Source organism: Oncorhynchus kisutch, linkage group LG4, assembly GCF_002021735.2.
Source record: "Oncorhynchus kisutch isolate 150728-3 linkage group LG4, Okis_V2, whole genome shotgun sequence".
Taxonomy (NCBI): domain Eukaryota; kingdom Metazoa; phylum Chordata; class Actinopteri; order Salmoniformes; family Salmonidae; genus Oncorhynchus; species Oncorhynchus kisutch.
The window spans coordinates 30,500,816-30,528,768 of record NC_034177.2 but is presented as its reverse complement, the minus strand read 5'-3'; the positions used below and the strand labels follow the sequence as shown (position 1 = coordinate 30,528,768).

Genomic DNA, 27,953 nt, shown 5'->3' with positions numbered 1-27,953 from the left:
AGTTGTGCCAAGACACCACTTTGTTTGGACCAGCTATGTTTTCGAAACTATTATGTTTATATAAATAGATTTTTTTCCAGGGGTACACAACATTCTGAAATATATGTAGATATCTTTGTTTGATAGAATACTATATTTCCCTTGAAGTAGTAATGCTGAATGCATAGCTCAACATACCTCACTCTCTGTTAGCATAATGCCAATCAGTCTACTACTCTACCCTAAAGAGTTCCACCATTAACCTGGGGGGAATATTACAGCAATGAACAAACGCTGACAATGAGATAATTGCCTAATTCATACCTCCGTAAATTGCCTGACTAACCAGATAATAACTCAATAGGAAAATCAATAACAAGGACCTCCATGCCACAGCAAAACACATGGATATTCTGTTTAGAACGTGTGTAGACTGGATTGGTTACACATATACTGCATTTAGATGAGACTCTACATACAATAACAATCAAGAAACTGAAGCTCTGATGAAAAGGGGGACAAAACTAGGCTTGGATGGTATAACGTACTTACCATATACCTCGTACTTTGAAGTACCGATGGTAGGATTTTCATTATGTCATCTCACAAAAAATGAAATGTTTGTTTACAAAAAGTACATGGAGCAAACGTGACGTGCCGATCCACTGTTGATCAGCACAAGAGGTGATCAAGATACACTTGAAAGTCACTACTAATGTCTGCCAGCTAAATGTCTTATAACTATAAAGTTAACTATCTTAGATGTGCTAAATACATTTTCTCTAGCTCAGGGCTCTACGCATTTGGTTTGCTAACTTGCAAGCTATAATGTTCGGTGGCTAGCTTAGAATATTTAAGCTTATTGGTTACAGCAGAGACACTCAATCCACCTCTGGATTAAATGTGAGTATTGCCAAGTGCTGAAATCCATACATTTGAATAAAAAGTTAAATCAAATAGAACCACCGACTGTTTTCTCATTGCTGTTGCTCTAAGTTGTGCCAATTGAATCTCAAGGAAACAGTCAGTGGTTGAATTTGATTAGCATTTTATTAAAAAGTATGGATTTGAGCAAAGAAAGGCACGCAACAACAGATGACAAATATAGGTACATGGTAAGGATTTAAAAATTGACTTTATTTTATTATCACTGCATAGCGACTCGAAGGAGTCAGAGGTTAATTTAAAAAACTATAATCTGTGTTCAACTAGGAGTTGAGGTACTTGGCAAGTGTGATTAAAGCCTTTTGAGATAGTTATTTGTTGGCATTCAATAGCACTTAGCTAGTGTCCACAATGGGAATTCCTTAGTACTTTGCTAGCATTTTTTAGCATAACAAACATTTCAATAATACATTGGAAAGATATGGTGCCACTCGTGTGCAGGAACAGTATGAAGATGTGGAAATGTGGATACCGCCCAACTCAACACAAAGGTTGTTGCTATGGCGCTGTATTTCCTGTAGTAGTGGAGTAGATAGATGTGTGAAAGGAGTGGATTGTCTGGTGTCTGGTTATGAATGCTGGGGCTGTAACTGCTGGAGAACCCCGCTGGGTGGAGGGGAGCGGATGAGATCATGGAAGCTGCACATCATTAATAAACATTGGGGCTCATCACTAAGAGGCTCTCCCTAAAGAATGCCAGGGATGATACTATAATCTACACTCACTAAATTAACCTACTAAGTCAGTCTCCTATGGTAATGGTTGCATGGTGAATGAGGACTATTCCATCATAGCAGAATAGAGACATTGACAAGAAGCATGTGTAGTACGGTCATGTTGCTTAGACGCATCTGAGAGCACTGCAGAGGGAGAAGTCTTGGAAGGAAGGAGTGAGAGAGTGGATGTGGGGCCTGGGGTGTGTTCCAGCCAGAGAATGCTCCCTCTCTTCTTGCTCTGTCAGGCCTTTTTAATATTGTGACAAACTAGAGTCACTGGAGTCTGAGGCAACGCCATGTGGGGGGGGGGGGACTCTGATCAGCATGTGTGAGTGTGTGTGTATGTATGTGTGTCTGCGTGGTTCTGTGTGTGTGACTGAGTGAAAACAAGAAAGGGAGGGGGAAGGCAGCAAGAGGAGCAAAAGGACGAATAGCTAGAGGAAGGAAATGTGTTTTTGTGAGAAAGAATACAGGCTTGTGTTTGTGAGAGAAGGGAATGCATGATGGAACACTGCAATGTATGCCAGAGTAAGCGGGTGTGGATGTGTCATAATTTTTATGGGATGGAGAGGGTGTGAGGAAAAAAACAGAGAGAGGGAAGGAGTCAGGGCAAGAGAGAGATATAAGAGTGAAGGGGAGGATAGGGAGAATGGAGTGTTAACTATAGATGTATTTATGGACTGTAGCTCGGATGCAGCATGTAAGACAAGGAGGGAGTTCACAATGGATGTACAGTACAGTATTTATGTAGGTGTCTGAGTGAGTGTGTGTGTGTGTGTGTGTGTGTGCGCACGCGTGCATGTGTATTTATGGTGGTATATATGTGTATACCGTATATATACACCGCCATAAAAAAGACAGACTACGGTTTGCAACTGCACATGGGGACAAAGATCATACTTTTTGGAGAAATGTCCTCTGGTCTGATGAAACAAAAATAGAACTGTTTGGCCATAATGACCATCGTAATGTTTGGAGGAAAAAGGGGGAGGCTTGCAAGCCGAAGAACACCATCCTAACCGTGAAGCACGGGGGTGGCAGCATCATGTTGTGGGGTGCTTTGCTGCAGGAGGGACTGGTGCACTTCACAAAATAGATGGCATTATGAGGAAGGAAAATTATGTGGATATATTGAAGCAACATCTCGAGACATCAGTCAGGAAGTTAAAGCTTGGTCACAAATGGGTCATCCAAATGGACAATGACCCCAAGCATACTTCCAAAGTTGTGGAAAAATGGCTTAAGGACAACAAAGTCAAGGTATTGGAGTGGCCATCACAAAGCCCTGACCTCAATCCTATAGAAATTTTGTGGGCAGAACTGAAAAAGTGTGTGCCAGAAAGGAGGCCTACAAACCTGACTCAGTAACACCAGCTCTGTCAGGAGGAATGGGCCAAAATGCACCCAACTTATTGTGGGAAGCTTGTGGAAGGCTACCCGAAACGTTTGACCCAAGTTAAAACATTTCAAGGCAATGCTACCAAATACTAAGTGAGTGTATGTAAACTTCTGACCCACTGGAAATGTGATGAAAGAAATAAAAGCTGAAATAAATAATTCTCTCTACTATCATTCTGACATTTCATATTCTTAAAATAAAGGGGTGATCCTAACAGTCTTAACACAGGGAATTTTCACTACGATTAAATGTCAGGAATGGTGAAAAACTGAGTTTAAATGTATTTGGCCAAGGTGTATGTAAACTTCTGACTTCAATAGTATATGTGTACAGTACTGTGCATAGAATGCTCCTCTGTGAGTCCAGGTGTCAGCGGGGAGCCCTCCTCTCAACCTCAAGGCAGGGGAAGCTAATGTGGATGTAGTGAGGTGTGCAGTGAGCAAAGCATGCCTGGTGTAGTGCAGGCTCAGCTGACTGACTGACCGACCGACCCCCCCCCCAGGGTACTCCCTGTGTCAGCAGCCCTCTTACTCCAACTCCATCCACACTCTGGTGTAGAACAACCCTGTAGTGTACAACCAGCCTTGCGAGGTTGACCCAATCCCCACAGCACAGCAACATAAGATAGCCTGTCTGTGATCCACATACACATACCCCTGTAAGCCAGGCCCAGCTCATCCTCTGAGAACTGCAGTACCATCAAAGCTGCATAAGCCAGCGAGCTTGTGATGCAACAGTACCAGGAAGGATGTAGGACAGAAAGCTGCATAGGAGCTAGAGCCCCATAGCCTTGGGCAGCAGATTCAGCTTTGTTTGTGCTGATGTCTGTTTTATTGACCGTAGGGCTACAGGAAGAGTCAGGGGAGGGAAGAGTAGAGCGGAATTGAGGAGGCTAGTTTATTACAGCTGTATTACTGTATGCCGGGCAGCAATGAGCATAGAGAGAGAGAGAGAGGGGGGTCTGACCTGTACATAGAGAAGGTTGAGCTGAACAGGGTCTCGTGAGTCCACATTCTGGTCGGAGTAGAAGAACTTGCGTCTGAGCAGCAGCATCTCACTCTCCTCCACCCCCTGCTCTCTGAACGTCCGGCTGTGGTCCAGCCAGTTCACTGACAACAGAAAAAAAACACATTCACGTACAGTACCAGTGAAATGTTTGGACACACCTACTCATTCAAGAGTTTTTCTTTATTGCTACTATTTTCTACATTGTAGAATAATGGTGAAGACATCAAAACTGTTAAATAACACATATGGAATCATGTAGTAACCACAAAAGTGTTAAACAAATCAAAATATATTTGAGATTCTTCAAAGTAGCCACCCTTTGCCTTGATGACAGCTTAGCACACTCTGGCATTCTCTCAACCAGCTTCACCTGGAATACTTTTCCAACAGTCTAAGGAGTTCCCACATTTGCCGAGTACTTATTGTCTGCTTTTCCTTCACCCTGTGGTCCAACACATCCCAAACCATCTCAATTGGGTTGAGGTCAGGTGATTGTGGAGGCCAAGTCATCTGATGCAGCACTCCATCACTCTCCTTTTTGGTCAAAAAGCCCTTACACCGCCTAGAGGTGTGTTGGGTAATTGTCCTGTTGAAAAACAAATGATAGTCCCACTAAGCGCAAACCAGATGGGATGGCATATTGCTGCAGAATGCTGTGGTAGCCATGCTGGTTAAGTGTGCCTTGAATTCTAAATAAATCACAGACAGTGTCACCAGCAAAGCACCCCGACAGCATCACTTCTCCTACATGGTTCACGGTGGGAACCACACATGCAGAGATCATCCGTTCACCTACTCTGCTTCTCATAAAGACACGGTGGTTGGAATCAAAAATCTCAAATTTGGACTCATCAGACCAAAGTACCGATGTCCACCGGTCTAATGTCCATTACTCATGTTTCTTGGCCCAAACAAGTCTCTTCTTCTTATTGGTGTCTTTCAGTAGTAGTTTCTTTGCAGCTATTCAACCATGAAGGCCTGATTCACAGTCTCCTCTGAACAGTTGATGGTGAGATGTGTCCGTTACTTGAACACTGCGAAGCATTTACTTGGGCTGCAATTTCTGAGGCTGGTAACTAATGACGCTGGGTCTTCTTTCCTGTGGCGGTCCTCATGAGAGTCAGCTTCATCATAGCACCTGATGGATTTTTGCGACTGCACTTGAAGAAATGTTAAAGTTCTTGAAATGTGACGTATTGACTGACCTTCATGTCTTAAAGTAATGATGGACTGTCATTTCTCTTCGCTTATTTGAGCTGTTCTTGCCATAATATGAACTTCGTCTTTTACCAAATAGGCCTATCTTCTGTATACCACCTCTACCTTGTCACAATACAACTGATTGGCTCAAACGCATTAAGAAGGAAATAAATTCCACAAATTAACTTTTAACAAGGCACTCCTGTTAATTCAAATGCATTCCAGGTGACAGCCTCATGAAGCTGGTTGAGAGAATCCAAAAAGTGTGCAAAGCTGTCATCAAGACAAAGGGTGGCTACTTGGAAAATCTCAAATATAAAACATATTTAGATTTGTTTAACAGTTATTTGGTTACTACATGATTCCATGTGTTATTTCATCATTTTGATGTCTTCACTATTATTCTATAATGTAGTAAATAGTAGCAATAAAGAAAAGCCCTTGAATGAGTAGGTGTGTCCAAACTTTTGACTGATATTGTACAGTATGTATACAGAGAAACATACACTTCTGCTACTGGGATTAGGCATGTTGACAGTCAAATAAAGCAGATGGGTCTAGACAAGCAGATTTAAATTACAGGGCAAAAATTAAAAACTAATAACCAAGTGAAGTTCGACTAAACACGAGGGCAGTAATTTGCATACTGTTCTGCTGAGAATAAGGAGACATTTTGAAGACTTTTCAAAATGTATTTTCAAAATACAATCTCTGTCCAGGGCCGTCAGAGTTTCGTAACATTCAGGGTTCAGTCCTGAAGACCAGGGGCTGAGGGGTTTAATGGTCTGAGGAAAAAAGTAGTATTTTCTCAAATAATTTCCTGCAATCCAACGTTAATTTTGCATGACTGACAATACAATAAAAAAATATATATACCACATAAAATGACAAGCTACTCTGATATTGACATCCTGAGATCAATAAAATTAAACGACCAATGTCTTAAATGTAACCAACAGCCAATGAAAAGAGTGGATTCACTGATCTTAAACCTACAATATGAGGAGGAAATTATAGTCCAGCAACTTTCCAGCGGCACTCACTTATATGTCTTCTGCAATTGCATTTGGAAATATTGCAAAAGACCTATTAGCTGCTGCCTGCTGTTCATTGACATCCACATTGACAGCCATAACTTGACATTGCTGGCAACAGCTGTTTAATATATTTGCGGCGCGGGCTGCCCAATGGCAGGATTCCCGACTGTAGGCATACAATATGCGCTTAAGTGACAAAACACAATATACAGGATTTTTTTTTTTTTTTTAAAGCTCTTGATCCTCTCTGGCTAAATGATGCTCTCTGGTGTAGTATTTTCAATGATTTCATTTATTTCTGTAGAGATAGGAGTAATTATATAATTTGGTAAATGTATTTACATTTATCTGCAACACTTCCGGCACCCTTTCCTGTGGTGCTAGGTTTTCTTCCATGCGCTGTGCTCTCCCCAAGGCCAAATAATCAACACTTCTTATTAATAATTCAATGGATTGTGGTCAGCAACCCCATATGAGGTTATTGTGTAGGTAGGCCTACTGTTACAATAATATTTAAAATAATGTATCAGCAAGTAGCCTAGCCTGCAATTACAAAATAATAAATACAGTAAGTCAAAGAATCCAACAGTGGTTACAGCTACAGTGCATTCGGAAAGTATTCAGACCCCTTCCCTGTTCACACATTCTGTTACGTTACAGCCTTATTCTAAAATTGATTACATTTACGTTTCTCATCAATCTACACATAATAACCCATAATGACAGTGAAAACCGGTTTGTAGAAATACCTTACTGACATAAATAATCAGACCCTTTGCTATGAGACTCAAAATTGAGCTCAGGTGCATCCTGTTTCAATTGATCATCCTTGAGATGTTTCTTCAATTTGTTTGGAGCCACCAGTGGTAAATTCAATTGATTGGACATGATTTGGAAACTATATCTGCAGCACTCCACCAACCAGGCATTTATGGTAGAGTGGCCCGACGGAAGCTACTGCTCAGTAAAAGTCACCTGACAGCCCACTTGGAGTTTGCCAAAAGACACCTAAAGGACTCAGACCATGAGAAAAAAAGATTATCGGGTCTGATGAAACCAAGATTGAACTCTTTGGCCCGAATACCAAGCGTCACGTCCGGAGAAAACCAGGCACCATTCCTATGGTGAAGCATGATTCTGGCAGCATCATGCTGTGGGCATATTTTTCAGCTGCAGGGACTGGGAGACTAGTCAGGATTGAGGGAAAGATGAACGGAGCAAAGTACAGAGAGATCCTTAATGCAAACCTGCTCCAGAGCGCGCAGGACCTCAGACTGGAGTGAAGGATCACCTTCCAACAGGATAATGACCCTAGGCACACAGCTAAGAAGTGCCTACACAGAAGTGGCTCAATAAAAAAAGCAATATTTTTTTAATATCCTAAAACATCAAATTAGGCCTTCCTAATTATACATTAGGCAATCACTGACAATTGTGAATGATAATTCTTCATGTTTTACAGGTGAAAAGTCCATGCTGCATGCATGCCAACCATTTGATCCAAATCAATTTAATGAGAAAATGCATTTCGACCTTCTTGAATGATGTAGGCTAAGTAGCCTAACTAATGTGTAATTTCATTTTAGAGCAGATGGTGTTAAACACAGCCACCTGTATTTTGTTTCAATCAAAGCATATGATGTGTGCTGCTGAGTTCTGTCCTCATGAGATAAAAAAAAAAAAATCTAAATCAAGCACAATCATCCTACTCTCATAAGAAACGATGTGGTGTTTTTGGTCTAACAGTATCTTAACTATCTACAGTGGGGCAAAAATGTATTTAGTCAGCCACCAATTGTGCAAGTTCTCCCACTTAAAAAGATGAGAGAGGCCTGTAATTTTCATCATAGGTACACTTCAACTATGACAGACAAAATTAGGGGAAAAAATCCATAAAATCACATTGTAAGATTTTTAATTAATTAATTTGCAAATTATGGTGGAAAATAAGTTTGGTCAATAACAAAAGTTTATCTCAATACTTTGTTATATACCCTTTGTTGGCAATGACAGAGGTCAAACGTTTTCTGTAAGTCTTCACAAGGTTTTCACACACTGTTGCTGGTATTTTGGCCCATTCCTCCATGCAGATCTCCACTAGAGCAGTGATGTTTTGGGGCTGTTGCTGGGCAACACGGACTTTCAACTCCCTCCATTTAAATGGATTTTATTTAGATTTCATGTAATGGACATACACAAAATAGTCCAAATTGGTCAAGTGAAATAAAAATCAAAAACACTTGTTTCAAATAATTCAAAAAAATAAAAAAACGGAAAAGTGGTGTGTGCATATGTATTCACCCCCTTTGCTAGGAAGCCCCTAAATAAGATCTGGTGCAACCAGATGTCACATAATTAGTTAAATAAAGTCCACCTGTGTGCAATCTAAGTGTCACATGATCTGTCACATGATCTCAGTATATACCTGTTCTGAAAGGCCCCAGAGTGTGCAACCCCACTAAGGGGCACCACCAAGCAAGCGGCACAATGAAGACCAAGGAGCTCTCCAAACAGGCCAGGGACAAAGTTGTGGAAAAATACAGATCAGGGTTGGGTTATAAAAAAATATCTGAAACTTTGAACATCCCACGGAGCACCATTAAATCCATTATAAAACAAATGTAAAGAATATGGCACCACAACACACCTGCCAAGAGAGGGCCGCCCACCAAAAAAACTCACAGACCAGGCAAGGAGGGCATTAATCAGAGAGGAAACAAAGATACCAAAGATAACCCTGAAGGAGCTGCAAAGCTCCACAGTGGACATTGGAGTATGTCCATAGGACCACTTTAAGCCGTACACTCCACAGAGCTGGGCTTTATGGAAGAGTGGACTGATAAAAGCCATTGCTTAAAGAAGAAAATAAGAAAACAAGTTTGGTGTTCGCCAAAGGGCATGTGGGAGACTCCCCAAACATTTGGAAGAACGTACTCTGGTCAGATGAGACAAAAATTGAGCTTTTTGACCATCAAGGTAAACTCTGTCTGGCGCAAACCTCTCATCACCACGAGAACACCATCCCCTATGTTTTACATAGGTAGGGACTGGGAAACTGGTCAGAATTGAAGGAATGATGGATGGCGCTAAATACAGGGAAATTCATGTGGGAAACCGGTTTCAATCTTCCAGAGATTTGAGACTGGGACAGAGGTTCACCTTCCAGCAGGACAACGACCCTAAGCATACTGTTAAAGCAACACTTGAGTGGTTTAAGGGGAAACATTTAAATGTCTTGGAATGGCCTAGTCAAAGCCCAGAACTCAATCCAATTGAGAATCTGTGGTATGACTTAAAGATTGCTGTACACCAGCAGAACCCATCCAACTTGAAGGAAATGGAGAAGTTTTGCCTTAAAGAATGGGCAAAAAGCCCAGTTGCTAGATGTGCCAAGCTTATAGAGACATACCCCAAGAGACTTGCAGCTGTAATTGCTGCAAAAGGTGGCTCTACAAAGTATTGACTTTGGGGAGGTGAATAGTTACGCATGCTCAAGTTCTCTGTTTTTTGTTCTTATTTCTTGTTTGTTTTGCATCTTCAAAGTGGTAGGCATGTTATGTAAATCCAATGATACAAACCCCCCAAAAATGTATTTTAATTCCAGGTTGTAAGGCAATAAAATAGGAAAAATGCCAAGGAGGGTGAATACTTTCACAAGCCACTGTATTACAGTAAGATGACTTCAGGAGTTTCATGTAATCACAGCTTGAACTAAGCGGCTCATTCAGTTGACCATAAAACATTTTTTACACCATCACAGCAGTACAAAAGATTCGGGGCTGACCCAAAATCAGTCGGGGCTAAAGCCCTGAAAGCCGGGTCCTGGTGACGTTCCTGTTTCTGTCACATTGTGGTAGAATAATTAAACATTGATACAGTACTATGACTTTGAATTTAGAGATAAAGCACATGTTAAAATGAGATACTGGACTTACATGTACTTATTAATGAGACATTGGTAGGGGCGTTGACAGGGAGCATGTACAGTGCCTTGCGAAAGTATTCGGCCCCCTTGAACTTTGCGACCTTTTGCCACATTTCAGGCTTCAAACATAAAGATATAAAACTGTATTTTTTTGTGAAGAATCAACAACAAGTGGGACACAATCATGAAGTGGAACGACATTTATTGGATATTTCAAACTTTTTTAACAAATCAAAAACTGAAAAATTGGGCGTGCAAAATTATTCAGCCCCTTTACTTTCAGTGCAGCAAACTGTCTCCAGAAGTTCAGTGAGGATCTCTGAATGATCCAATGTTGACCTAAATGACTAATGATGATAAATACAATCCACCTGTGTGTAATCAAGTCTCCGTATAAATGCACCTGCACTGTGATAGTCTCAGAGGTACGTTAAAAGCGCAGAGAGCATCATGAAGAACAAGGAACACACCAGGCAGGTCCGAGATACTGTTGTGAAGAAGTTTAAAGCCGGATTTGGATACAAAAAGATTTCCCAAGCTTTAAACATCCCAAGGAGCACTGTGCAAGCGATAATATTGAAATGGAAGGTGTATCAGACCACTGCAAATCTACCAAGACCTGGCCGTCCCTCTAAACTTTCAGCTCATACAAGGAGAAGACTGATCAGAGATGCAGCCAAGAGGCCCATGATCACTCTGGATGAACTGCAGAGATCTACAGCTGAGGTGGGAGACTCTGTCCATAGGACAACAATCAGTCGTATATTGCACAAATCTGGCCTTTATGGAAGAGTGGCAAGAAGAAAGCCATTTCTTAAAGATATCCATAAAAAGTGTTGTTTAAAGTTTGCCACAAGCCACCTGGGAGACACACCAAACATGTAGAAGAAGGTGCTCTGGTCAGATGAAATCAAAATGGAACTTTTTGGCAACAATGCAAAACGTTATGTTTGGCGTAAAAGCAACACAGCTCATCACCCTGAACACACCATCCCCACTGTCAAACATGGTGGTGGCAGCATCATGGTTTGGGCCTGCTTTTCTTCAGCAGGGACAGGGAAGATGGTTAAAATTGATGGGAAGATGGATGGAGCCAAATACAGGACCATTCTGGAAGAAAACCTGATGGAGTCTGCAAAAGACCTGAGACTGGGACGGAGATTTGTCTTCCAACAAGACAATGATCCAAAACATAAAGCAAAATCTACAATGGAATGGTTCAAAAATAAACATATCCAGGAGTTAGAATGGCCAAGTCAAAGTCCAGACCTGAATCCAATCGAGAATCTGTGGAAAGAACTGAAAACTGCTGTTCACAAATGCTCTCCATCCAACCTCACTGAGCTCGAGCTGTTTTGCAATGAGGAATGGGAAAAAATTTACCCCAAGCGACTTACAGCTGTAATCGCGGCAAAAGGTGGCGCTACAAAGTATTAACTTAAGGGGGCTGAATAATTTTGCACGCCCAATTTTTCAGTTTTTGATTTGTTAAAAAAGTTTGAAATATCCAATGAATGTTGTTCCACTTCATGATTGTGTCCCACTTGATGTTGATTCTTCACAAAGAAATACAGTTTTATATCTTTATGTTTGAAGCCTGAAATGTGGCAAAAGGTCGCAAAGTTCAAGGGGGCCGAATACTTTAGCAAGGCACTGTAATATTGGACAATTAACAACACATTTTGTGCTCTTATGGAAGTGCTCTTCAAACTCACAGTCATCGTCTGTGTGGAGCTTGGCTTTGAGCTTTTCCATCTTCCTCTCGTCTCGGAGCAGAGTCCTGTCCTTCTTCAGGGTGCCTGTCCCATGACCGTCCTCCTTCTTCTCCTCCAACCCCTCCTGGAGCAGGGAGTATTCCTCGTAGTTGGTGATTCCTGAAGAGGAGACACAGCCAGGAAACTCAGAGAGGAAGCCGTTTAGAACACAGAGCCAGCACGTTGAGCTGTGCCATATTATAGAAACCATCCCCTGCCTCCTACGTCCTCCCTCTCTACCTCCCTCTGCCCAGAAAAAACAGTGGGGGAAACTGGAGAGCAGCCAGAACACTAAAGTGGGAACTCAGAAGAGGAGAAGCCAAGCAGAAAGCTGTCTCTAAACAAACACCAGCCAATAAAGAGATCTACCAGACATCTCTCTTCTCCTCACCCAATTGAGTTTGGGCACAGGCAGCCCAGCATAACTGAAATATATGGCTTTGGAAAGAAACACCTCCATGAGAGGAGAGGACAGCACAGTCTATGGCTACACAATTACCACACATAATTTTAACAGAGGAGGAAAATATGTTTTACACCATCAGACATATCTATATAAAACCTGGACTATATCAGTACCATAGCTAATTCTTATGTTCTGAAAGCTAGGGGGCGTGCATCCATACTGTAGTGAGCTAAAAATAGGACCAGGTTTAATCATTTAAGGCTAGTGGATTGGTTGACTGGGTTTACATTGCAGTTGGAGAGAGTTTACCCACCTATTCTACTGCATATGGTAACAAGCAGCTCTCCCACAGTTTTAGAGTCATCCACCATGATAGTTTTAACTGCCCCGTCAAGCATCTTGATCTTCTGGGGCCTCTGTTTCTTCTTGTACTCCAATACATCCTGGGAAACAAGGGGAGAGGTGAATCAACCTTTGATGGAATGTGACATAAATCAAGAAGAGAACACCTAAACATCTGTATGTAAGTAGAACATCTAAGTCAGATCTACCACAGACTTCTCAACACCTCTTCAGATTTAAATAGAACTGAATGAGGTGTGATCCAGGGGTCTGATTGGGCTCTATGATTGGGCTCTATGATTGGGCTTTACCCCGTTCCGGAGCATGTAGTAATCCAGAGTCCTCCCAGACTCCAACCAGATTCCTTTTCTGGGATCATCATCAGAGAGAAACAGGCCGTAATCAGAGGCTGAAACAGAGACACAGAGAACTTACGTATATTAGAGTAGTAATGGGAACAGTTGCTTGATTGACTGTTTAAATAGTAGGAGTCAACTAAGAGTAGACATATAGCTGGCTGTCCAAATGAAAGATACTGTCTATTTTGACAAAACAATGTTTTGACTGCATCTCTTGTAATTACTGTTTTATGATGTAGAGGATGTCTCTTCTTCTTATCTCATTGACATTCATATGAATTATCCATATAATGACATTCAGTTGGGAAAGAAGGGTAATCATGCTGCCCATCAGACTCTCTAGCTGATATAAATCTGTTCTAAAGCCTAATGAGAGCTCACAGCTTAAAGAGCGTCTCCAGCCTGCCTAACTAACACCACAGAGAGCTCATCCAGCCTGCCTAACTAACACCACAGAGAGCTCATCCAGCCTGCCTAGCTAACACCACAGAGAGTTTATCCAGCCTGCCTAACTAACACCACAGAGAGCTTATCCAGCCTGCCTAACTAACACCACAGAGAGCTTATCCAGCCTGCTTGGCTAACACCAGAGAGCTTATCCAGCCTGCATAACTAACACCACAGAGAGCTTATCCAGCCTGCTTGGCTAACACCAGAGAGCTTATCCAGCCTGCCTAACTAACACCACAGAGAGCCTATCCAGCCTGCATAACTAACACCACAGAGAGCTTATCCAGCCTGCCTAACACACCACAGAGAGCTTATCCAGGCTGCCTAACTAACACCTCCGCAAGAGAGGAACACCACCCACAGACCCAGATTGAACCAGTCTCCTCAGAGTGAGCATAGACTGTAAGGCTTTGAAACAGTCTCTTGTCTTTCTGTAGTCAGAAAGCCATGCTGTGGGTGACATGGGTTTTTATCTCCTGTTTAAACAGTTTTGAACCGTTTGTATCCTTTCCATGCACTCTGAAACAGAATTGGAGATCAGAAACTTATGCCTTTTTTTACATTCATATTTTTTAGCAGACATGACTACAGTATTCAGTACAGAGTGACTTACACAAGTAATTATGTAGTTTTTGCAGTTACATTTTCTCTTAGTCTAACTGAGCCTTATGCAAGTGAAGATTTCTGACATTCAAAGAGGCCCCATTACCAGTAGTTCGCCCCATTTTGAGGTACCTCTCACCTTGGCCAGTCTGGGCTTCCGGAACCCTCTCCCTGATGATCCTGCAGGCATCATACACTGGAGTGGAGGGCTCAAACTGCATGGTCTTCACCACATTGCACTGACGGACACATATCTTGAGTGACAGGGCCACCATTTTCACTGGTGGTGTATTGGTGTCACCAACCTACACACCTGAAAAACACAAAAATATGTGTTTAGATATCTGTGGCTCAGGGAAATGTGAATAACATGACACTGGACATGTACACCAGAACAGCATACACAGGATATGGTCATAATTGTCCTCAGGTATATTGTAGAAGCGCTGCTTTGAATGAGTCTAATGCATCAGCTACTTTCCATCTCTCCTGATTTCTTACAAGGTTAAGAAGTAAGTAGAATTGTTTACTGGCAGTGTTTAGCATATTCTGAGCCGAGCCAAGGTGAGCAGGTTAACCTTTCAGCAGAAAGCAAACGTCTCTGTAGTCACCTACAATAATAGGACAGAAGATGCTACAGAGGAAATTACATTCAGGAGCAGCATCATTATCTGTGTTTACAAGTACAACCCCTTACAAGCAGACACCAGAGTCAAACCAGTGGGTGTTATGTCATCTGTTAAAAGGCAAACCAATTCCAATGCACTGCAGTTCCTATTCCTACTAAAGAGAAAACACACAGACAAAAGTTAACTCTAATGATACCATTTTATTTTTTTCTTTCTCTTAGCTGGGAGGGAAAACCATTTACAATGGATCTTTCCAACAGTTAAGCCTCTTTTTTTCAGAATTTAGTTCAGCAATTCTTTCCTCTACTCGGTGCACTGTCAAATCTGGATGACAAGACCATTTTCAGACAACCTTCAATTTTCCCCTTTATGGTAGAGGGAGTGCATATATCTTAGATATACTGTACAGGGGAATACTGTATTATGGATAATATGAGTTGACATTCACTATGTCCTTCTTGGGGACAAAGGTCGTATTTAAGCTGTTCTTGTGAAATCATCAAATTGACTCCATTTAGAGAAATATAGCCATGACAAAATGTTTTCCCATACAATCATTCTGTGAGCAATTTCAGAGAAAAAATTTATAATGATGTGGTTATGAATGAGGTCCCTTCTGACTAGCAGTGTTTCATAGTAGTGACTCTACCCTTCTCCTGCAGCCCACACAGAGCCTCTTCTCTCCAGATAGTCCCTTAGCACAAAGAGCCAGAGGTAATGGCTCTGCATGGGGCCTGCTCCATACAACCTGCCACAGGAGTACTGCTGCGCCTTTGTGGCTCAGATATGTGGTTAGTCTCTGTTAGAAAGGCCACATGAGGACCAGCTAGCTCAGGCAACACATACACAGGCATGTGCACACACATAGAGGATGGGTTATGCTACACACAGCCCTGATTCAGGGAACATTATAAGGGCAGTAGGGTGTAACATGGCCTTTACTGTGTGGTGATAATCAAAGTGTAAATATGTATTTTGAAAGCAGGAACTGCACAGTATATTCCGTTGCAACCTTGGAATAGAAACAATGTAGGAGGAGGAGCTGAAGACAACCAGAATCATTCAATGGAACTCAGCCGTTGCGTAAAGGATAGAACACCCGCTCCTTTCCATCAGGGTTTCGCTTTATATCCATCAATAATAGCTCAATGCTCCGCCATGTCGGCTTCAAATGCGATGAATGAAAAATTAGAACATTCCTGTTCTAGGCAGTAAGGATATATTTTATTCCAAATCAATGAAATTCTCAAGTGAAGGCCAGCAGTCACTCCAGAGAGAGAGCGCAAGAGATAGGGAGCATCCACATTATGAAACCCAAGGGGATAATCACTACTCTGGAGCGGAGCTAACAGTAGCAGTAGCAGCGTGAGAACCCATTTCTCACCGAGTTCCTCTCCTCTCTCTCTTCTGGCAAACACTCAACAGCAGCAGCAGGCTTCTCATTAGCTCAGCTTTCAGGCCGACACAGACCCATCACAGAGCAGAGACGACACAACACGGAGCAAGCAGATCGCTACCACAGATATATCAACACACAGAACGAATTGGTTTCTACTGTGTCCACCGAAACATTATGCTTCAAAGTGGACTTAAAATAGTATTTATTTCCAGACCCCTGTCCTCTCATATACCATTACCAGGGCTTTCTCTCATCTATCCAGAGGGCTTCCAGTATTAAGTTACTGGTAGGTTTGTTTACTACTCAAAACATTAGAGAAGAGCAGCTTGGAGGGCAGTGTAAACATGGACAATTAAATAAGAGCTGAAGTCAGAAGCCATCTGGAGGGGATTCATGTCTAATGATTTGTTGTAATAACAATAGCTGAGAGCAGAGCCCCCGACGACAGCCAGCCACTGTCTCCTACTCAGCCTGGATTAGTACAGCACCAGTCACAGAATCAGACAGTCAACAGTGAGCTGGATGGACATGTTGGACATGATCACGTCATTGGAGACAATGTGATCGCTGATCACTACGTTTTGTGGAATTGGGTCATCACCAACAAACCTCCATTGCCACAATGGATTTTTGGGGGGGGGGGGGGGAATAGGCCCAAGTAAACCATTTAAAATATTTTCTCATGCCCCATCAAAATAAAAGTCAGACAGTGTAGGCTACAACACAATCTGGAATTAGTTCTCCAGAATTCCAGAGGTACATGGGAAGCTAGCTGTGGCTATGACTTCCAGCTGTGTTTGGTCAAATCTTACGGCTGCTTGATGGCCTAATATAGCATCTTTAAAGTCAACAGTAAAACATATAGTAGTGATGAACCCTCTCAATGTGTTCAAACCAAAATAGACTGGGTGCATAATGCGGACAACACAATGTGCAGTGATTATAAACACACTAATAAAAATAAGCTGGTGAACATTCAAATACTAAGTAACAATGTATCTACATACAGTTGAAGTTCGAAAGTTAATATACACTTAGGTTGACGTCATTAAAACCACTCCAACCATTTCTTGTTAACAAACTATAGTTTTGGCAAGTCGGTAAGGACATCTACTTTGTGCATGACAAGTAATTTTTCCAACAATTCTTTACAGACAGATTATTTCACTTATAATTCATTTTATCACAATTCCAGTGGGTCAGAAGTTTACATACACTAAATTGACTGTGCCTTTTAAACAGCTTGGAAAATTCCAGAAAATGTCATGGCTTTAGAAGCTTCTGATAGGCTAATTAACATAATTTGAAACAATTGGGGGTGTACCTGTGGATGAATTTCAAGGCCTAACTTCAAACTAAGTGCCTCTTTGCTTGACATCATGGGAAAATCAAAATAAATCAGCCCAAAAATTGTAGACCTGCAAGTCTGGTTCATCCTTGGGAGCTATTTCCAAACTCCTGAAGGTACCACGTTCATCTGTACAAACAATAGTAAGCAAGTATAAACACCATGGGACCACGCAGCCGTCATACCGCTTAGCAAGGAGATGCATTCAGTCTCCTAGAGATGAACGTACTTTGGTGCAAAAAGTGCAAATCAATCCCAGAACAACAGCAAAGGACCTTGTGAAGATGCTGGAGGAAACAGGTACAAAAGTATCAGCAAAATGAGTCCTATATCAACATAACCTGAAAGGCCGCTCAGCAAAGAAGCTCCAAAACCGCCATGAAAAAGACTACGGTTTGCAACTGCACATGGGGACAAGGATCGTACTTTTTGGAAAAATGTCCTCTGGTCTGATGAAACAAAAATATAACTGTTTGGCCATAATGACCATCGTTGTGTTTGGAGGAAAAAGGGGGAGGCTTGCAAGCCAAAAAACACCATCCCAACTGTGAAGCACAGGGGTGCCAGTATCATGTTGTTGGGGTTCTTTGCTGCAGGAGGGACTGGTGCACTACACAAAATAGATGGCATCATGAGGGGGGAAGATGATGTGGATGGAAATTATGTGGATATATTGAAGCAACATCTCAAGACATCAGTCAGGAAGTTAAAGCTTGGTCGCAAACGGGTCTTCCAAAATGGACAATGACCCCAAGCATACTTCCAAAGTTGTGGAAAAATGGCTTAAGGACAACAAAGTCAAGGTATTGGAGTGGCCATCACAAAGCCCTGACCTCAATCCCATAGAAAATTAGTGGGAAGAACTGAAAAAGCTTGTGCGAGCAAGAAGGCCTACAAACCTGACTCAGTTACACCAGATCTGTCAGGAGGAATGGGCCATTTCACATTCTTAAAATAAAGTGGTGATCCTAACTGACCTAAAACAGGGAATTGTCACTAGGATTAAATGTCAGGAATTGTGAAAAACTGAGTTTAAATGTATTTGGCTAAAGTGTATGTAAACTTCCAACTTCAACTGTACACATTCATTAATCCCACAAGCATATGAAACCTAAATAACCTCCTGACCTATATTATTACAAGTGGCTTAATAAAAGATGAAGGTTTACAAACAAATGAGGTCAGGCAGTAATAGAAAACAAAAATGATACCACACCTATACTCTTGCAACACCAGAATCAAAATGATGTATTCTTGCAACACCCTTGTTAGGCTACATAGATTTTTTTTAAACACCCACCCCTATTAGCTTATGTACTAAGTGAATTTCAAGGTCATGGCAAAGAAAGGACTAACATAAATCTTAATGGGCTACCAAAACATAGATAATGATCATGCCATTTCTCAAAAATGCTAGTCCTCTATTAGCAAATAGGGGCGGCAGGGTAGCCTAGTGGTTAGAGCGTTGGACTAGTAACCGGAAGGTTGCAAGTTCAAACCCCCGAGCTGACAAGGTACAAATCTGTCGTTCTGCCCCTAAACAGGCAGTTAACCCACTGTTCCTAGGCCGTCATTGAAAATAAGAATATGTTCTTAACTGACTTGCCTAGTTAAATAAAGGTTAAAAAAATAAAAATAAAAATAAGAGGAAAACATGCGGGTTGAAGCTAAAAATGCATTAGTCTGGCTTTACTAATAGAATCAACCCTCTCATGCAGCAGCACTAGCTGTAAATAGTAGAAGCAAAGCCCTATAATGATCAAAGGTGGATTAGCATACCAGCTCCCTATCCCAGCCTAGTCAGGGTGAGGAGATTTTAACAAGCTCTAATAAGATTTAAAACAACCTCAGACCTATAACTGATTCCCTTGTCTAAGAGCATGCAAAAACCTAAGCTGTACATGAATTCATTGGATAGTCTTGCTGAAAGCAAAGCACAGCTCTTGACTTCTTACATACTCTTATTATTATGATATAATTTATACTTTTGTACTAAAACAATATTTAAATGAGCTCCCAATGCATTACAATGGCAATAAAAGGCCCATAGAATTATGTACATTGGGACATTTTTTTTGTTGTTGTTAAAAATCAATTCTGCCATGCATCTCCTCCTACACCATTTAAGCTATCAACACCAAAACAACATTGAGGTGTTCAGGCTTTTTGATACCATTTATACTTTTGTAACTACAGTATAACCCTTTTAAATGTGCATAAATTAACATGGTTTGAATGAGAATCATAGACATTCAGTGGTAACTATTCAAAATGCTCCTGCTCCTTGGCAAATTAAGGCTAACCTAACTTCATGTTCTTAAAACCTTGTATCAACTATATACATTTGCATAAATTACAATAAAATAACTCTAACAGTAACTCTTTAACCATTCAAACTAGAGACACCAAAGCAACTTTCATGCTCAGGCTATCCTAAACTTCAAATTATGTAGAAGTTTGATGAACTATAACTATATAAATCTGCATATATTAGAATAACATAACTCACCAACAGTAACTCTTGAAACCAACTTCACATGTTCAAGCTATCCTATCCAATCAATCAAGTCCATTTAGCTATTTTTTCTACTATAACCAGTCACTACCATTACTACTGCAGTCACTTCCACTACTGTAACTTATTTCAAAACCATAAATGCTTTTAAAAAGTTAGCAAGCAGACACATTTTCTTCAGTAAATGTACTTCTTTAGTTATGATTGTTAATTAAACAAAACATATGTAGGGTCTTAATTAGAACTATATTGTCACAGCAAAATAATCCTGCAGCAACAGGATTTGAACGTTTAGTCCATAATGTTGCTTGATCGGTGGTTGGGCTACTAGCTGGCCAAACGTAGGCTACATGAAAAGTGCAAAATTACCACATGTTAGTGTGGGTTTTCAGTGAATATATGTAAATCACAAAGCTCATCTGCAAATTCTTAGCAACAAAAGACTGATCAAATTAAGATCCTACATCTGTAAGTGACTGGCATGAGGAAGTAGGGCGAGAATAAATCCATCATCAGCATTTTTCTGAGAAGGTGGGAGAGAGAAGGATGAAAGGTGTCATATGCTGATGAATGCAATCTTTCCTTGGGTTCCTTTCTCTCATCTTTATACCCTCCACTTGTGCTCCACATTCATCCCCCCTTTCAAACCCTGTCTGATTAAAAGACAGGTCAATCTGCTGCAGGCCTGGGGCATGTCTCCTGGGGTCACCTCTAGTGTGTGCGTTCCAGGCCTCCCCCACCCCTACTGTGTGCCTAGAGGTGACCCCAGGCAACATGCCCCGGGCCTGCCTGCTTGCCTGCCTGCCACACACACACACACACACACACATACACAAACACACACACGTATGTGAAGTGATGCTTAAGGGGAACTTTAAAGGAGATTGTGTACACATCAACAGAATATATATTGTTGGCCAACTGGTAAAAACATGACAAGGATAGGGAGGATATCCCACTTTAGAATATCCTTCATGTTCTGGTCTATACCATTACACTTATGAGGTTTGAACAACATGGGGCTAATAACCCTCTGGGAGTTGCAGTCACATCCACTAAAGATGACCTGATATATTCCATCCAGATATCATTCATTCCAAATCATATAAACACTAGCTCTCAATAGCAAATAACATTCAAGCCCCATGACTACAATACAACCTACCACAAACATTAGCACTTTACTAAGGCAGAAAGTCAAGGTCAGGACTGTTAATTTAATCTGATTTCAAGGCCACTAAGCCGCATGTGCTATTTCTGAATTTAATGACATTCGAGTGTAACGTGTCTTAATTGGAAAAGAGTAAATCAGAGGTTTGAAGAACAGCTTGCTAGCAGAGAGGCATTAATCAGCCATCATAAATACATCCTCAGTTAAGAGCCAGGCGTGATTTATCCACAGAACATGCAGCAGCAAATGATGACCCATCTCTTTAACTACCCAGGGTTGTGAATACCAAACGAGACAGGAGATACATCACTCTGTCAGATTCATCATCACACTTATCATACATCTACAGTACATGTTTCACATAAATATCACATCTATAGCACAGCCAGTGAGATGGTTAACTAACCTTAATCATAAAAAACTGCACTTTTTGTATGAGTAGGATTTCCAGGCTCCTGTGAGCAGATGTAAAGTAGAGTAAACATCCTGTAATTAGACAACGTAATTATTTGTTCCTCTAATGTGCATTAAATACAAACCTGCTGTATATACAACTAAAAAAAGGAACCTGCCAGTATGAATTTCGTTGGACGGTGTATACCATGTGTAGCCTGTACAAACGACTAATACAACTTTAAACATGGCTCACACACAAGCAATGACAATCTACACATCACCTTCCTATTCTTTACATATCAAGATGTCCTTGTTACACCCACTTCTGTTCTCGGAAAACAGCCATAGTTTGGCCTATTTATGGGCTGAACTAAATACAACCACCATGATTAATCATCAATCTGAGGCCTTCACTCTAACTCTCCGCTCTTCTAATACAAAGGCATCTTCAGACTGGCCTTGTGCCCATGAACAATGAACAGTGCAATAACAATAATAATAATTTTGGGAGTGCTTATATTTGTCCTGTTTAACTCTTGTACAAGTGTTCATTGTTCCAAGTGTGTAATGGAAATGTGTTTCTTGCATATCCCAACTCCCGAGACACCTGCAGGGAGTGGGGTTACAGCCAGGGTCACCATTGTCCAGTGCCCCAGGGCAATTGGGGTTAAGTACCTTGCTCAAGGGCAGTGACATGTTTCACCTTGTCTGCTCTGGGATTCGAACCAGCGACCTTTCGATTACTGGCCCAACCCACTAACCTCGCGGGTAACTACTGCCTCCATGTTTGGCCTTCTCTACAGACAATGCATTGCACATCATTTTACTCAGTACTGGGATATTTTAAGGTTATCAGGAGAGGCTTTGAAAGAACTGTCATACTTTGTGTCACAGTATGGAATAAAAGTCCCTAAGTAGGAGTGTTCTTGGTTGTGAATGTCGATTGTACTATAAACTAAGGCAAACGGTTCAGCACTTGCGACGTTAAGCCACCAGCAAATTCACTATATGACCCCTGCATATAAGTAGTATGTCTCAAACAGTAACGAGGAGCAGGCTGTTGTGTCTTCACTGATGCTGGCTCAGAGAGGATATAGGCTTTCCTCTAATGTCATTTGAAGATACAGATGCTGACAGAAATTGTAAATCTTACCCTTGTCGCAGGGGCAGGGAGAAAACAGCTCCTTTTACTCTAGCTAAAAATACCCAGAAAAGTAGAACGTCCTCCAGCACTGCTTCACAGGGATCCAAATAGACTCCCGTCTCCCTAAGCATTTAAGAGGAAACCACTCTGCCATTTAGTAGAGCTAATATGATGGTTTCCCTCTACAAGAACCTCCACTTATACTTAAATTGAGCCAAAAATCTTTATTCCTAAGTCATGAGGATAATTACTTTAAATTAAGCTAATGTAAAACACAGAGGGTTTTGTAAGTATTGAGTAAAACAAAGTGTAAATCCTCTACAATCATTATGTAAGTGGTTCTAAAATGATACTTGCTCCACTTAAGACTACTTTCAAAAAAGGAGCACAGCTTATTCTTTTACATTTCTCCAACTATAGTGCCTTCAGAAAGTATTCATACCCCGTGACTTATTCCACATTTTGTTGAGTTACATACTAAATTTGTAATGGACACAATACATTGTTTTCTCTCACCCATCTACATGTTATACCCCATAATGAAAAACTGAAAACATGTTTTTAGACATTGTAGGAAATGTATAGAAATGTATCAAAAACATAAACGTATTTGTCGGTCCCATGTTTCATGAGCTGAAATAACAGATCCCAGAAATGTTCCATACCTACAAGAAGCTTTTTTTCTCTCAAATGTTGTGCACAAATTTGTTTACATCCCCATTGATGAGCATTTCTCCTTTGTCAAGATAATCAATCCATCCACCTGACAGGTGTGACATATCAAGAAGCTGATTAAACAGCATGATCATTACACAGGTGCACCGTGTGCTGAGGACAATAAAAGGCCACTCTAAAATGTGCAGTTTTGTCACACAACACAATGCCACAGCTGTCTCAAGTTGAGGGAGCATGCAATAGGCACGCTGACTGCAGGAATGTCCACCAGAGCTGTTGCCAGAGAATTGAACGGTAATTTTACCATAAGCCACCTCAAACATAATTTCAGAGAATTTGGCAGTACGTTCAACAGGCCTCACAACCGCAGACCATGTGTATGGCATTGTGTGGGCGAAAGGTTTGCTGATGTCAATGTTGTGAACAGAGATTCCCATGGTGGTGGGGTTAAGGTATGGGCATGCATAAGCTATGGACAATGAATACAATTGCATTTTATCGATGGCAATTTGAATGCACAGAGATACCGTGAAAAGATCCTAAAGGCCCATTGTCATGCCATTCATCCGCCGCCATCACCTCCAGTGCCTGTGCCCAAGAACACTAAGGCAACCTGCCTAAATGACTATTGACCCGTAGCACTTACATCTGTAGCCATGAAATGCTTAGAAAGACTGGTCATGGCTCACATCAACAGCATCCTCACGGACATCAACACCATTATCTCAGAAACACTAGACCCACTCCAATTTGCATACCGCCACAACAGATCCACAGATGATGCAATCTCTATTGCACGCCACACTGCCCTTTCACACCTGGACAAAAGGAACACCTATGTGAGAATGCTATTCATTGACTACAGCTCAGCGTTCAACACCATAGTGCCCTCAAAGCTCATCACTAAGCTAAGGACCCTGGGACTAAACACCTCCCTCTGCAACTGGATCCTGGACTTTCTGACGGGCCGCCCCCAGGTGTTAAGGGTAGGTAACAACCCATCCACCACGCTGATCCTCAACAAGGGGGACCCTCAGGGGTGCGTGCTTAGTCCCCTCATGTACTCCCTGTTCATTCATGACTGCACTGCCAGGCACAACACCATCATTAAGTTAGCTGATGACACAACAATGGTAGGCCTGATCACCGACAATGATGAGACAGCCTATAGGGATGGGGTCAGAGACCTGACCGTGTGGTGAAAGGACAACAACCTCTCCCTCAACGTGATCAAGACAAAGGAGATGATTGTGGACTACAGGAAAAGGAGGACAGAGCATGCCCCCATTCTCATCAACGGGGCTGTAGTGGAGCAGGTTGAGAGCTTCAAGTTCCTTGGCGTCCACATTACCAACAAACTAACATGGTCCAAGCACACCAAGACAGTCGTGAGGAGGGCACGACAAAACCTATTCCCCCTCAGAAGACTGAAAAGATTTGGCATGGGTCCTCAGATCCTCAAAAGGTTTTATAGCTGCACCATCGGGAACATCCTGACGGATTGCATCACTGCCTGGTATGGCAACTGCTCGGCCTCCGACTGCAAGGCACTACAGAGGGTAGTGCGTACGGCCCATTACATCACCAGTGCCAAGTGTCCTGCCATCCAGGATCTCTGTACCAGGCGGTGTCAGAGAAAGGCCCTAAAAATTGTCATATCACCCTAGTCATATACTATTCTCTCTGCTACCGCACAGCAAGTGGTACCGGAGCGCCAAGTCTAGGTCCAAGAGGCTTCTAAACAGGTAGAAATAGGAGGAAGGGAAGCGCTACTAAAGGTAGACAATAGTACATTTTGGTAGACAGAATGTGCTCTTTGGCAAAAGGGAGTCCCTGACGAAGGCCATGCAGCCATAACGCGTCGGATTTTAAAAACCTTTTTCCCCATTGAACATGCCATACAAATAAAGGCATTTGAATGAATTATATGAAGAGTGCCTTGGTTTTTGAGGCTTCTAAACAGCTTTTACCTCCAAGCCATGAGACTCCTGAACAGCTAATCAAATGGCATTGCCCCCCCCCCCCTTCTACGCTGCTGCTACTCTCTGTTATTATCTATGCATAGTCACTTAAATAGCTCTACCTACATGTACATATTATCTCGACACCGCTGCCCCCACACATTGACTCTGTACCAGTACCCCCTGTATATAGCCCATCTATTGTTATTTACTGCTGCTCTTTAATTATTTGTTATTCTTATCTCTTACTTTTCTTTTGTATTTTCTTAAAACTGCATTGATGGATAAGGGCTTGTAAGTAAGCATTTCACTGTATTTGGCTCATGTGACAAATACAATTGGATTTGATTTAATTTAATGTACGGCCCCATGTCGCAAGGATCTGTACACAATTTCTGGAAGCTGAAAAACCCAATGAGCAGGTTTGGGATGCTCTGGATCAACCTGTACAGCAGCATGTTCCAGTTCCCGTCAATATCCAGCAACTTCGCACAGCCATTGAAAGAGTGGGACAACTTTCCACAGGCAATAGCCTGATCAACTATGTCAAGGAGATATGTTGTGCTGCATGGTCACACCATATACTGACTGGTTTTCTGATCCCGAACCCTATCTTTAAAAAATATATATACATGTGTTGGTCACATAAATATATCTGTATTCCTAGTCATGTGAAATCCATAGATTGGGGCCTAACCACCCTGCATACCACTGCTGGCTTGCTTCTGAAGCTAAGCAGGGTTGGTCCTGGTCAGTCCCTGGATGGGAAACCAGATGCTGCTGGAAGTGGTGTTGGAGGGCCAGTAGGAGGCACTCTTTCCTCTGGTCTAAAAAAATAATAATATCCCAATGCCCCAGGGCAGTGATTGGGGACAATGCCCTGTGTAGGGTGCTGTCTTTCGGTTGGGACGTTAAACAGGTGTCCTGACTCTCTAAGGTCATTATGATCCCATGGAACTTATCGTAAGAGTAGGGGTGTTAACCCCGGTGTCCTGGCAAAACATTCCCAATCTGGCCCTCAAACCATCATGGTCACCTAATAATCCCCAGTTTACAATTGGCTCATTCATCCCCCTCCACTCCCCTGTAAGTATTCCCCAGGTCGTTGCTGCAAATGAGAACGTGTTCTCAGTCAACTTACCTGGTAAAATAACAGATAAATAAAAAAATAAAAAGTTTAATTACATTGACTAAATGTCCTTATATGAACTGAAACTTAGTAAAATCTTAGAAATTGTTGCATGTTGGTTTATATTTTTATTCAGTATAGAAATCTCATTTATTCGCACCTCTGAGTCAATACATGTTATTGTATTGAAAATATGAAGAGTGGTACTCAGTGATGAGTTATGTTGGATTTTCCTCAAACATAATGCTTTGTATTCATGATTTAATTTCTTTGCCACATTCTTTGCAATTTTACTTTAGTGCCTTATTGCAAACAGGATGCATGTTTTGGAATATGTTTTATTTTGTACAGGCTTTTTTCTTTTCACTGTCATTTAGATTAGTATTGTGGAGTAACCACAATGTTGTTGATCCATCCTCAATGTTCTCCCATCACATCCATTAGACTCTAACCATTTTAAACGCACCATTGGCTTCATGGTGAAAACACTGAGCAGTTTCCTTCCTCTCTGGCAACTGAGTTAAGAAAGACACCTGTTTCTCTGTATTGACCATCCAAAGTGTAATTAATAACTTCACCATGCTCAAAGGGATACTCAACGTCTACCAATAGGTGCCCTTCTTTGCGAGGCATTGGAAAACCTCCCTGGTCAACATACAATCATTGGATAACAAAATAGACAAACTACGATCACGAATATCCAACCAACAGGACATTAAAAACTGTAATATCTTATGTTTCACCGAGTCGTGGCTGAACAATGACATGGATAAAATACAGCTGGTGGGTTTTAAGCTGCATCGGCAAGATAGAGCAGCTGCCTCCGGAAAGACAAGGGGTGGCGGTCTGTGTATATTTGTAAACAACAGCTGGGGCACGAAATCTAATATTAAGTCTCGAGGTTTTGATTGCCTGAGATAGAGTATCTCATGAAGCTGAAGACCACACTATTTACCAAGAGAGTTTTCATCAATATTGTTCGTAGCTGTCTATTTACCACCACACACCGATGCTGGCACTAAGACCGCACTCAATGAGCTGTGGAAGGCCATAAGCAAACAGGAAAACGCTCATCCAGAGGCGGCGCTCTTAGTTGCCGGGGACTTTAATGCAGGGGAACTCAAATCCATTTTATCTCATTTCTACCAGCATTTAAGATGTGCAACCAGAGAAAAAAATAAAGACTATCTAGACCAACTTTACTAGACACACACAGAGACGCGTATAAAGCTCTCCCTCACCCTCCATTTGGCAAATCTGACCATATTTCTATCCTCCTGATTCCTGCTTACAAACAAAAACTAAAGCAGGAAGCACCAGTAACTCGGTCAATAAAGAAGTGGTCAGATGACACAGATGCTAAGCTACAGGACTGTTTGCTAGCACAGACTGGAATATGTTACAGGATTCTTCCAATGGCATTGAGGAGTACACCGCATCTTTCACTGTCTTCATCAATAAGT

The 27,953-nt window shown here is 41.6% G+C and overlaps 1 protein-coding gene across 3 annotated transcripts in view; it reads right to left on the bottom strand.

The window, feature by feature from the left end:
• LOC109889363 (talin-2) overlaps positions 1–27,953 on the bottom strand; it is a 144,458-nt gene that overhangs the window by 62,472 nt on the left and 54,033 nt on the right. For all 3 annotated transcript variants that reach the window (XM_031822773.1, XM_020480738.2, XM_031822774.1), the window contains 5 exons: positions 14,263–14,436; positions 13,023–13,120; positions 12,683–12,812; positions 11,925–12,083; positions 4,006–4,148 (listed from right to left, as the gene is read on the bottom strand). In XM_031822773.1, the coding sequence (XP_031678633.1) occupies positions 4,006–4,148; positions 11,925–12,083; positions 12,683–12,812; positions 13,023–13,120; positions 14,263–14,398 (666 nt within the window). In that variant the 5' untranslated portion in view covers positions 14,399–14,436. The remainder of the gene's footprint in view (positions 1–4,005; positions 4,149–11,924; positions 12,084–12,682; positions 12,813–13,022; positions 13,121–14,262; positions 14,437–27,953) is intronic.